This window comes from Ooceraea biroi, chromosome 3, assembly GCF_003672135.1.
Source record: "Ooceraea biroi isolate clonal line C1 chromosome 3, Obir_v5.4, whole genome shotgun sequence".
NCBI classification, from domain to species: Eukaryota; Metazoa; Arthropoda; class Insecta; order Hymenoptera; family Formicidae; genus Ooceraea; species Ooceraea biroi.
Genome location: NC_039508.1, coordinates 9,062,644 through 9,075,219, shown reverse-complemented (window position 1 = coordinate 9,075,219; position 12,576 = coordinate 9,062,644). Strand labels below are relative to the sequence as shown.

General features: G+C 40.7%; 2 protein-coding genes across 6 annotated transcripts; both read left to right on the top strand.

Annotated features, from left to right (window-relative positions):
* Nucleotides 1-52: 52 nt before the first annotated feature.
* LOC105278100 (phosphoribosyl pyrophosphate synthase-associated protein 2) lies at nucleotides 53-2,986 on the top strand. Of its 3 annotated transcripts, none has more exons than XM_011336921.3 (6): nucleotides 53-69; nucleotides 544-697; nucleotides 1,070-1,478; nucleotides 1,760-2,038; nucleotides 2,116-2,262; nucleotides 2,331-2,986. In XM_011336921.3, the coding sequence occupies exons 2-6, from the start codon at nucleotides 618-620 to the stop codon at nucleotides 2,487-2,489; spliced, it is 1,074 nt and encodes a 357-aa protein (XP_011335223.1). In that variant the 5' UTR covers nucleotides 53-69; nucleotides 544-617; the 3' UTR covers nucleotides 2,490-2,986. The 3 variants fall into 3 exon arrangements, with proteins under 3 accessions (XP_011335223.1, XP_011335222.1, XP_011335221.1); XM_011336920.3 differs by lacking the exon at nucleotides 53-69 and adding an exon at nucleotides 76-292; XM_011336919.3 differs by lacking the exon at nucleotides 53-69 and having other exon boundaries at nucleotides 76-697.
* Nucleotides 2,924-11,709, top strand: LOC105278103 (rho GDP-dissociation inhibitor 2). Of its 3 annotated transcripts, XM_011336923.2 has the most exons (9): nucleotides 3,095-3,990; nucleotides 4,066-4,305; nucleotides 4,376-4,571; nucleotides 4,666-4,972; nucleotides 5,059-6,034; nucleotides 6,165-6,281; nucleotides 8,360-8,545; nucleotides 8,974-9,198; nucleotides 9,411-11,709. In XM_011336923.2, the coding sequence occupies exons 1-9, from the start codon at nucleotides 3,288-3,290 to the stop codon at nucleotides 9,608-9,610; spliced, it is 3,150 nt and encodes a 1,049-aa protein (XP_011335225.2). In that variant the 5' UTR covers nucleotides 3,095-3,287; the 3' UTR covers nucleotides 9,611-11,709. The 3 variants fall into 3 exon arrangements, 2 of the variants coding, with proteins under 2 accessions (XP_011335225.2, XP_011335231.1); XR_003406348.1 differs by lacking the exons at nucleotides 8,974-9,198; nucleotides 9,411-11,709 and adding an exon at nucleotides 2,924-3,004 and having other exon boundaries at nucleotides 3,271-3,990; nucleotides 6,165-7,087; nucleotides 8,390-8,495; XM_011336929.3 differs by lacking the exons at nucleotides 3,095-3,990; nucleotides 4,066-4,305; nucleotides 4,376-4,571; ... (1 more) ...; nucleotides 5,059-6,034; nucleotides 6,165-6,281 and adding an exon at nucleotides 7,228-7,738.
* Nucleotides 11,710-12,576: the final 867 nt, after the last annotated feature.

Below are 12,576 nucleotides of genomic sequence, written 5' to 3'. Positions count from 1 at the left end.
TCACACGTAGGACGTATGCAACGCTAAATGTACGCAAAACACAGAGGCTCTTAATTTAATGGATTATCAGTGAGTGAGATAACTGAGGAAGGCGCGAATGTTTTTTAGCTCGATTCGTAATCAGATAGTGGTGATTATCTCGCGATTAAATAGCGGTCGGTCGGAATGGAATAAACGAACGAGGAAATAACCTTTTCGGTTTTACGTTGTAACGGGCGCAGCTCGCACCTCGTTGGAAGAACGTGCTGTATATGAAGTGACGAAGTTTGATCGATTGTTTGTTTATTGCGAGGTACGCAACAGTTATGCGCGTCTACGTGTGAATGTTCTTTGATTTTCTTCTGTGCTCGCCTCCAAATTCACCTTTACGTAAAACACTCGGGGAATTAATTTTTAAATCATTCGGACTTTTAAATCCACGTTTTTTTTTATACGAGAAGATCGCGTACTGCGAAGTTGCTTTTCTCTCACCGTAGCTTCGTTTTTTACATCATTTTAAAATCGAAGAATGTAGGATAGAAGACTTATAAGTGTCTTACACAGGAAAATTTCACCGTTCATTTTCCGAGAGCCTTGGTGCTGTTGCACAACGGTTGGCGATTATCTAAAATATCTAAATGATGGAGAAACCTGTATCATCCGACATAGTCATCATCGCGGGTAATTCTCACCCGGAACTTGCCAACCTAATCGCAAGGTGAGTGATGTCACAATAGAATGTAAAATATGATCAAAAGAATCATTTCCTACTGCTTGATTTTGATGTATCATTGTGGCTGTTGCGCAAGAATAATTATATGCAAAACTAAGTGTTGTGTCTTGTTAGCTGTATATTATTAAAAGTTAACTAGTTGGAATATTGAAATAGAAAAAGCATTATATTATTCCAATTATATGTGCCTATAAAGTTAAACATAAAGTATAGAAACAATCTTTAAGTAACTTATTAGAAGATCGATACTTGATCTGATGTAAATTTATTGCAATTATAAATTTATTGAAGGGAAATAAGGATACATTGAAAAAGTATGCAAACATTTGCACGTTAAAGTATTTTTTATGCTCAAAGTCGTTTAGGTGTGAAGACTGGTGGATGCTCCGTATATCACAAGTCCAACCGTGAGACGATGGTGGAGATAGGGGATTCTGTACGTGGCAAAGACTTGTACTTGATCCAAACCGGTACAAAGGATGTGAACAATAACATAATGGAGCTTCTTATCATGGCCTACGCCTGTAAGACATCGTCAGCTAAAAATATTGTCGGAGTGCTCCCATACCTACCTTATTCCAAGCAGTGCAAAATGCGCAAACGTGGTTGCATAGTGTCCAAGCTCTTGGCAAAGATGCTTTGTACAAGTGGTCTAACTCACATTATTACTATGGATCTTCATCAGAAAGAAATCCAAGGGTTTTTCGATGTTCCTGTAGATAATCTGAGAGCTAGTCCATTCCTACTGCAGTACATTCAAGAATCCGTATGTAACAAAACTTTACTATAACGATATAATGATAAAATGATAATCTATATAATTTATTTGACTATTCTATTCAGTATTGTAGAGTGGCAATTTATTTTATAACATTTTTCTCCGTGTTTTGTATTTCTGAAAGTAATCTCACGGAATGATACGTTTTTTTTATCTAATTCAATCTAATTCAAATATATTAAAGTATTATATATTTCCTGCATACACGTTTGTTGACTGTTTTACTTGTATTGTACTTTTTCATGTAAACTATATCTTCTTTTTGTCAGATTCCTGACTATCATAATTCTGTGATCGTTGCAAGAAATCCAGGTAGCGCAAAGAAAGCAACTAGCTATGCAGAGAGACTGCGGCTGGGAATTGCAGTGATTCATGGAGAGCAGCGAGAGGCAGAATCCGACATGAATGACGGTCGTTATTCACCGCCCGCGCTGGCAATGGCCGCGCGTACCATGGAAGTCGGCGTGGGTGTACCTTTGCATCCAGCGAAAGAAAAGCCGCCTATAAGCGTCGTCGGAGATGTTGGAGGACGTATCGCTATTATGGTGGTGGGTAAGATGTTACAATACGTTCTACATGTGCTGCGCATCATGATCTACATTTGCCGAAGGATGGATCTTTTCAGGACGATATGATAGATGATGTACAATCGTATGTAGCAGCTGCTGAGGTACTTAAAGAAAGAGGGGCTTATAAAATATACGTCTTAGCTACGCACGGCCTGCTTAGCTCAGACGCACCTAGGCTCATCGAAGAGTCTCCAATCGACGAGGTAACGATCCGCAGCGTTAACACAAACCGTTAAGCCCCTAATGCAAATTCGTTGAACTTTTTCCTCAGGTGGTTGTAACTAATACGATTCCGCACGACGCGCAGAAAATGCAATGTCCGAAAATCAAGACTGTCGATATCAGTATTCTCTTGGCGGAGGCGATTCGGCGTATACATAACAAGGAATCGATGTCTTACCTGTTTAAGAATGTAACTTTGGAGGATTAGGAAACGAGCGGACTATTGCATATAAGATATTACAGTTCAATCATGAATAAACGACAGCTGAAAGTCGCACGATTCGATGCTGGGGACCATGTCCGAAATACATATCCGTCTTTTGCTTTTCTATGCTATTTTTATATTTCTTCATCTCGAAACGGCAGTGAACATAAACTAGTCCCTTGCGTTTATGAGTGATAATAATCGGCCGAATGTCTTAACAGTATATATATATATATATATATATATATACATATATATATATATATATATCTCCTTTGTAGTCATATATATTTTTCTTGTATAGCTTTGTATAGTCGGATAGAAGTCACTACTGTGATTATGCAGTATTAGGTACTACCGAGTTTTAGGGGCTGGAAAGTCTTATAAATGTAATGTCCGTAAATATTGTGCTTATAGTGACCTAGCGCTAGTTTTACTGTATAATTCTAACAAATCTTTCCTTGTATTTTAGACAGACACAATAAATCTATTTCAAGATATAAAAATTTCCTTTTCTCGTTAGTATTATACATTATTGACATTTTAGTCTGTCAGGGGAAATTTTATCTATCAAAAATACTAAACTACAGGATAACTAACTTACAAAATATTTAAGTTTATAATTTGTTTTGCATGATCCAAAAAGTGATGCATCGCCGAACCGATTAGGGCTTCCTGTTGTCATGGAGATACACAGTATTTAGATCATACGTAAATTCTCCCCTGTGTACGCTGCAACTTCATACGAGCAGTCCTTTCTTATCTTTCTTCGTCTTAATTTTAGAGAAAAATCTTTTAAACATGGTGTTGGATCTTGAATTGAGCAAGATTACTGTCTCGTTGCAAGCGGACGAGAAGCACCGTCGCAGACGGGCGTTGGAGGAAATAATGAGCAACATCTCACGGGAGGAGGTGTCAAGCCGGATCGATGAACTGGCCAGAATATGGGAGGGTACACACAAGTTCCTAGTCAGAATCTTAAACGACAACGTGGAAACGTGTCGAGATTTGACTGTGGAAATACTGAAGATATTTCTGGAAGCTCTGCCAGCCGACGACAGGCACGTAATCTACGTTATACCGATAATGTTCAGACGATTGGGCGCGCAGGAACAGATCGAGCCGTCGGAAGAAGTGCGCTTGAAGTGCGTGTCTCTCTTGCACACGGTAATCCTCAAGTACAAAGACTTACTGGTGCCGTACGTGCAGGATGTGACGGGAATATTGGCACGCACGGTCACGGATAATTATCCGGATGTGAAGAAGGAGAGCTGTAGCTGCATATCGGACTACGCGAAGACTCTACCGAGGCACTTTTACACGCAGTCGGAACATCTGATAAAGCCTATCCTTGGCAATTTCACGCATCAGCATTACAGAGTTCGGCTCGCCGCTGTCAGGGCGATAGGCGACACGATTCAATACGGAAACAGCAAGTTGATGGAAGAAGTGGCGACTCCCATGGCACAGAGGCTGTTCGATCAAAGCGGGATTGTCAGAGAAGGTATGTTCCGCATCTTAAGCATCTTATGGTATCTTCCATGAGCGTTAATCGTTCAATGTGTTTGCACAACTAAAGCTGTAGTTGAAGTGTCGGGCCATTGGCTGACAGAGCTGCCCGATAGATACAGCTGGTGGCACAGACTCCTTCCTCTGATCATGACTGGACTCCACGATGAGCTCGCGGAGATTCGCGTGAAGGCAGCCGATATGTGGGATGCTGCAGGGAAATTATACCTACAAGAAAATGAGAATGACGAGAAGTTAAAGGACAAAATGGACTTTCTCATGGAAGGCTCGGAGCATTATCCTCCAGACGGTAAGTCGGCCACCAATGAAGAGCAAAGCACGCTCAACTCGGGCGACTTTTTCAAGATCGTGATCATCAGTCTGTAGGCCAAATTTGGGATGCCGTACGATCGCGCAGCAGAATCTGTACAAGCTTATCAATGGCATTGGCGTCGAACTTGGGGACTGGCTGCCGGACATCCGTCTACGCTCCGCGCAATTACTCTGCGTGATGATACTGAATGTTGAGGAGGACGTCACGCAGCATGTCGAGAGGCTCTTGCCACCTATATATCGGTAAAACTCGCAGATTACAGTGCCTTCATTAATCCATTCGAAAAGACGACAATACTACAATATTATAACATAAAGAAATGGGAAATTGTTGCAGTGCTTGCAATGACGAGGACAAGAGAGTGGTGGGTTGCGTGGAAACTGCGGCGCGGTACCTAGGCTACTTTATAGACCCGAAAATTTACTGCGAATTGGTGCTTCCCACTCTGGACGAGTCTCCGACAGCCGGACACTTGCGCGCTTTTGCAGCGATCATTGGCGGTAGCGAGCGACGAGCTCTCTCGTTGCAGCTAGAAAAAATCGCGAGCTTCCTGCAGCAGCCGTACGTCTGCCGAAGCAAAAAGAGCAACTACCAACGTCAGATGTTGTCCTGCTGCAACTCCCTCCTCGTAGTTTGCAGAGAGGTTCGAGATGGAAATTTTTTTCTACCTTCGCAATGTGTTTTTCATCCTTATTATTAATTACCAGCAATTTATTTATGTTAGTACAGGACTGCGTCGTAGTTGCTCAGCCTTTATTCACCATAGCGTTCACCGCGTACGCGATGGCCACGGAGGCTCCTGTTCGCGAGGAAGCGAACAGATTGCTGGAAATACTCGTTGCCATAAACTCGCTGAAAACGGTCGAGGATCTTTTCTGCAATCACATGAAATGTCTAATAACGTCGATTCACGACGACTGTACCTCGTGGTCGGTTCATAACGCGGAATCGCAAATTTTCAGCGCTTACTTGAGCCGTGCTGGAGTCGCCACGGCGCGTAATATGGATCTCGTATTGCCTATCCTCAAGAAGACGATGTGCAAAGACGCCGACCCCGAACTGAAGTTGCGACACTTTATCCTACTTTCGGAGTTCTTCTCCGACAATCAGAATTTGTACCAATATATCGATGATCCGCGTAAATTCGTAGGCACGATTATTGAGGAGCTGATTGTGCCCGGACTGATTTGGACTGCCGGTAGAGCAGCGGAAGCTATCCGCACAGCTGCCGTCTGTTGCCTCTGCGCCACTCTGCAGAACAAGATAATTAATCCCGATGAAGAAGAGAAAACTGAAGAAGGTTCAAATAAGGAGCCTGAAAAATGTAGAATATCCATCACAGTGGAGCAATTTCCATCCATTTTTGACAAAGTTGCACCCGTCCTAGTCAGTCTGATAGATGATAAAGCCAAAAAGACCAGACTATATTCGATGCGTGCCATTTGCCTGTTGATGATGATTGGGGACAGGTTGGCCTGTCTAAGTAACGAGTATATTCACCGTACATATCCGGTGATATTGAAAAGACTCGACGATGGTTGCGACGATGTTCGTTACGCTGCCGTGGAAGCACTCGTGGACATCTGGAGCACCGCGTCTAAAAATTACGATACCGTCGTCAGCAGAAGTCACGTCGATGCTCTATACACGACGATGATCGTCCATTTGGACGATCCAGAATCCTACTTTCAAGAGATAATGTTAGGTGATCATATAAAATATTTACTACAATCCCTTTTTTCGTATCTCTTAATAAAATTGTAATGCTAGTTATTTTTATTTTAGTATAACACAAATCCCGATACTAGTTTTCAAACATTTTACTGTTGTTTTAGATGCATTAAAGCGTGTCACAAAGATTTACCCTGAATTGCTGCACCAAAAATTGCATGGCTGTCGTCAAAATTTCAGAAACCAAACAGGAATAAATGCGCTTCTGGGGCACTGCCAAAGTGTAATGAAAAAGGATTGATGTTGTAATTTGTACAGCATTCATATCTTATAATAATGTTTAATTCTTCAGATATATATATATATATATATATATAATAATGTAATATGATAGATTAAACGACTTTTCTAGATATAAATTCTATTATATCAGATTAGTGCACTAAACTTTTTAATAAACACAGTGATGATATAAGAACAAATTCAATATGCATTAATTAATAATTCAGGAATTATATAATACATGTATTTATACGGATTACACGTAATTCAATAATTTCAGTGACATCGTTTTATTGGGTTAAGACGGATTTAAGAGTACACGTAAGAAAGGGATCGATGCCACGTGAATATAAACGGTTTTTTACAAAAATAGCGCAAAGTAAAATTGCTAAAAGATTTAACGCCATATTGACAAGAGAAGCCAATGTATCAGAATCGATACGAACATTCCCGAAAGAGATTAAACACTTCCATAGAAGAATGCCAGCTGATCGTATCAAATCCCACGACAATAATCAATCGAATGACTAAACGCAGAAACGCGCTTGCGTTTATTGTGTAACGCAAGGTGCAAGCACAAAGCTCGTGCGACATAACCTCTCTCGAGCGTGCTTACGCGGCAGGAAGTACCCGCCCTTCTGAAGGCGCCGCCATGTTGTCCGTGTCTTCCGCTCGGCGAAGTGTAAAGCGGAGGGGTAGAGACAAACGAGATTAACAATCGGCCAATAATTCGGTGCGGATTTTCGTGGACGCGAGGGCCAGTCGCACTGTCACAAGCCGCCTGTCAAATCATCCGAGAGTGACGGTGAGTGTTCGAGAGTGCGGATACCGTGCGGTGACTACAAACGCGAATCCGCGTCGTCGTTCGCATCTTCTCCAGCGAGGCGGAGGTTCAGCGAACGAGTATCCCGGCCTTTTTCCGGTGATGAACCCTGACTTTCGGAGTCGGTCCTCGATCCGTACAGATCTGCTCCTTCGCGGTTCGAGATATCGCTCTCTTCGCATCCGTAATAAAATTAATACACGATCGAGCGAGAATTCGAACCGGTAGAATCTTGCTGAGCTCAGATTCGGGTGGTGGTGCGTGCGATAATGAGCCTTACGTTTATTGCCATATAGCCTATTACGAGCGAACGAAACGCGAGTAGAGTCTTGTTATTTTCTAGCGTAAAAATCGATCCCATCGAGAGAGAGAGAGAGAAAAGGAGAGGAATTATATAGTGTGCGCGTGTGTGTGTGATTTTAATGCCTTACTAAATTTTAAATGGTTCAAATTTCGGTAATTAAATATTGGAGAAACGGAAGAAAGTGCGATTGAACGGAATGGAATCTTGATTGATCCCTGTCGCTCCTCACTGTGGATATTTCTCCTATCTGCATCTTGTTATTCTTCCGTATTTGACATGAGGCAACATGAGTGCTGCAGGGGATAGAGGAGAGGCAGTCGCGGCGAGAGGTACAAAAAGTCCAGACAAAAAAGAACACGCTTCACAGCCGTCTTGAGCGCCATGAAATTTCAGTTGCACTTTCTACACTCCGCCTCTTTTTTTTCTTTACTCGAAAATTCGGGTGCGTGCTGCACGAGGAAAACGCGGGAAAACGTGATTGCAACAAACACAAATGTACATCGTCATTCCCACGTGCGGACGGTTCCCGAAGAGCGTTCGTTCAGCTGCACCTTCCGCATCGTTGTCCCTTTTCCTCTCTCTCATTCCGGCGTATGTACGTGTTTCGCTTCGAGTGCAGACGGTGCGGAGAGTGCGGGCGAGAGCGCGACGGATTAAAGGATCTCTCGATGGTTTCTGTCATTACGCGCGGCCGCCCGATCGATCTCTCAGTACTTTCTAAAAATATTTCGCCGATATACAGCGGTACGCGCGCGCTTTTCCGTCTTCGCTGTTGCTCGTGATTCGCCGTCGCGCGCCGCCGCCGAATTTTCGGGATTTTCCTTCAACGAAGCGAGCGGATATATCGCACCGCCGCGATTGCGAGAACGCGTCTTCTCGTCCTCTCTCTTTCTTATTCCCTCTCTCGCAAGCCTTTTTATACATATATATCTTTCCTGGTTTGAACATAGCGATGTCTGACCCTACGGGTGATCATGTAGATGCGTTGGACGAGGAATTGGAGGTGGAGTCCAGCTACAAGCCTCCACCGGAGAAGTCCATCGAGCAGATCTTGGAAACGGACAAGGAGGATGAGAGCCTACGCAAGTATAAGGAGACGCTTCTGGGAGAAGCGAAGGCTGGTGGTATCGTAGTAGGTAGGTGCCTTCTTTTAAATATTGGTAACACCTATGCAGTCGTTCGTGTTTATACCTTAGGCATAAGCTATCTTAAAGTTATTTCTGTGAAATAGCTTGAGTTTCCCTTGTCTTTTCATTATTATTTGTGCAACGTAATTAAGAGTGCAGTCTTGAACTTTTATAGATATCTGTTTCTATGATTTATTAAAGTTTTGCATAAATAGATTATAAACTAATGTATAAATTTATGTCATTTGATTTTTATGTAAGTTACATCTGTAATATTTTAAGAAAGGATTGATTATATATATTTAGCATACTTTACAAAAACTTGTTTAAAAATGACCACGTGACATGGTTTTATTTAAATTACAATAGAAGGGCAGACTAGCTACTTCATAATATTAACGCATTACTAATTTAATTGTTACATTTGACTTTTGTAGATCCACATGATCCTAGAAAAGTAATAGTAAAGAAATTGGCGCTGTGCGTTGTCGATCGATCTGACATGGAGCTGGACTTGACTGGTGATTTAGGACAGTTGAAGAAACAAACGTTTGTTATTAAGGAGGGCGTGAGCTACAGAATCAGGATCGACTTCATCGTTCAACGTGAGATCGTGCACGGATTGAAATACGTTCAGAAAACTTATCGCCTTGGTGTACCAGGTATGCGTTCCCCGATATTTAATATAAACATTAATATGTATATTATTGTTGTAATCAATTAAAATAAATGAAAAAATAATTTCCATTTCCTGTTAATGCTTCTAAAATTTAAATAAGGAGTCACAGGTAAATAGGATATGAAACAATGTGTCTTTATGTGTAATGCAAACATTCTTTACCTATTTATAATATTTATAATATTTGGCTTCCAGTTGACAAGATGACACATATGGTGGGCTCGTATCCTCCTAAGACGGAGATTCAATCCTACACCACTCCAGCCGAGGATGCACCAGCCGGCGTTATGGCGCGAGGTTCCTACAGCGTCAGTTCCCTCTTCACGGACGACGACAAGCATGAGCACCTCAAGTGGGAATGGGCGTTCGAAATCAAGAAGGATTGGAAAGAATAGGTTGTCTTCCATTCCAGCGAGATATAAAGGAGCAAAAGAGAGAGAGGGAGAGAGACGATAAATGCAACTCCTTAGCCTTACTACACTCTGCGAGTAATAATTAAGGACACAAAATGCCAAAACACAGACGGATGGATTGGATGGATGATTTTTAATGATCTTTAGTGCTTTAGTGGTCGGTGTTGCCATAAGGTTACTTATACATATATTTTAAGAAACAAAAAAAAAGAGGAGAGGATGGATCGAAATCGGTATTTATTAAGAATTTTTCTTCACAATCGGTTGGATTCAATGATAGTACTGGAGAATTGCAAAGTACACGTATACACACACAAAAAAAGAACATATATATACATATACTTTAGTATATTAGTACAAGCAGACCTACACCGATAGTAATTATTCAAACGACGTGCACGACGTGACAAACCAGTTTTCGAAGTGAGCATTAGACGCGTTATTAAACGAGAGACATTTACAATGAATGTTGCACGAGCAGCAATAATATTTATTAGGGGTATGAAAAATGCTCTAATGGAAAACCTAGAGAGGTTCAACACACGGTTCTCGAGAAGCGATCAGACATCATTCGGTATGTTTATAATACATTCAACATTTTTTACAGTACGCATAAAACGTAAAATTATATTCCGAGTGCGCAAAACTGGTAAACTGGTGCAGAAAATAATGCTGGTGAGAGAAAGATTGCAACAACCAATAATAGTACTCTCATTTTTTACTTCTAAAAAGCAGAATATTCTTAATGACGATCTTAAACGTGTTTACGATCAATTTCCTGCCGAAAAGTAAGTTATACTTTAATTATTCTGATCTGCATTTCAAATACGTCAGTTATCAATCTCTCGCGAGCAGAATAAGTTTTACTATCGCGCGAAACTGGTGGCATAAGTTTAATGTGTACAATTATGGCCATACTATTATTTACAATAATAGAGATTTTAAAAGAGTCTCCGCAGCGCAATAGATAGATTTACGGTAAACGTTATTCGTTTCAGATCAATGTTATATTTTATTGTCTTACAGAATAATTATTTTTATGGGTAAAAGCCTGTGCGCTCACACAGTCAATGTGAATTTATCCGATCAAGATATATCGACTTATCCTCATTACCCGACGAATGATTTTATTAATATAAGTATAAAGTAGTCCAGCAATGGTGCACTTATCAGTAATGAAAAATCTTGATTACCATAGAAAGGATCATGGTATCTCGATTTCCACACACTTCTTCCAAGTTGCAGAGATTATTGTCGGATCAAGTGAGAATACAAATCCTGCACGTGCATGTACGTACGACAAGTTTCGACAACCATGTTCTTCACGATGACGCAACAGGTTTATCACAGAGTAGCTAGAATCGTTGAAGAGCCCTAATTGCCCTAATTTGGAACGCGCACATCACGAACGACCGATCCGTGTAAAAAAATGTTATATATCGCGTATGGCCATACCGTGTTAGAGCTTGCGGTGTCATTTCGATCTCGAGTCATTCGTCGTACCACGACCGATCGTGTAGCTAGACTAGGATCGCCACGCATTTGTATGATAACGAGCGATGACGAAGAGAGGAATATATAGAGTTATTATATATTAGACGTTTTGTACCTTTACTACGAGCTTCATGGAAGAAACAAGTAGATTGAGAATAGTTACCTCATTAGAAAAAAGAAAAAAAAAGAAATGTGACAAAGTATATATTGAGATATATATGTGTACGCCCAAGTAGAATCGAATCGTCTCGCATTTCATTGAAGATTATATTTTTCCATTTACACGTGACGACAGTCGTTCTGATTGTGCCCCGCAATAACAATTGTGCCTCCTTTTTAATATCGGATTCCGTGGTTTTCTTTGTCGCTCTTTTTTTTTGTACATTCGTATAAGCGGAGAGGAATAGAAAATATGTCTTAGAATTGCCTGTGGAATTAATTACACTTAGGATTTGTGTGTACTCTATCATACTTTGTATATCACGTGTATTCATTTGTATTATGTGACGCAATATATATATATATATATATATTGCATACGGCGAATGCGATTACTGTATAGCAAATATATACACAATTTACGCCAATCTATGTTTTACTACTAATAGGTCTTTCCAGATTCATTGATAACGCATTTATTATCTATACATATAAAATCCCTATTCTGTCTGTCGTTGAATTGATTGGGTACTTCCCGACATGCTAAAAACACCAAATTTCGCATGGTGATAGGGGTTCACCCCCAGGTAATGGGAAAATTCTTGAAATCTTTAATTTCAACAATGATAACGCCTGGCATAGACAGGCGTTTCCCTAGTATAATATACGTTGCACTTTTCTCGTTTCTAATTACAAATTAACAGAGTATGTGTCGTATAATTATCGAAAATTCTTGAAAAACGGTGTTACCAATTCACAGAAGTGGCATGGATTTCTGCACAACAATGTAATGTTTCTCTCTTATTATTAGTTATACGTCAATCGTTGCTCGGTGCTGACGTTTATCTCATATCTGGACTGTCTTAAAAATATCCCTTGACATTTTGAATGAATTTTCGATATCGAATTGTGGTAAGCTTTTTAGGTAGCTTACATATCGAGTATTCGTCGTACAGATTAGTTTCACGTCAGCCACTCCATGTTACTTGTCTTTTGCTGTAGGACGTTATGTAAACGTCAAAAATTGGTCAGTGCGGATGCGGTTTATTACTCGCAACTAAACGAAATAAACCGAGTACTGCTATGCGCCTAAATCGTGACGTACGCGGACTAAAAATATTGTTCTCCATTTCAAGGAAGCGGGACTGCTCCGCCACACTTACAACGTAAAGTAGCTGCTTCGGTAACAGCGCTACTCCAGGAACATACCTTTCGTGAAGTGTATCTGTTCTATGTCCAAATATTACTTTTACGTATGAGTACCCATAGGCGTACATTCTCAACCCACTTTTATG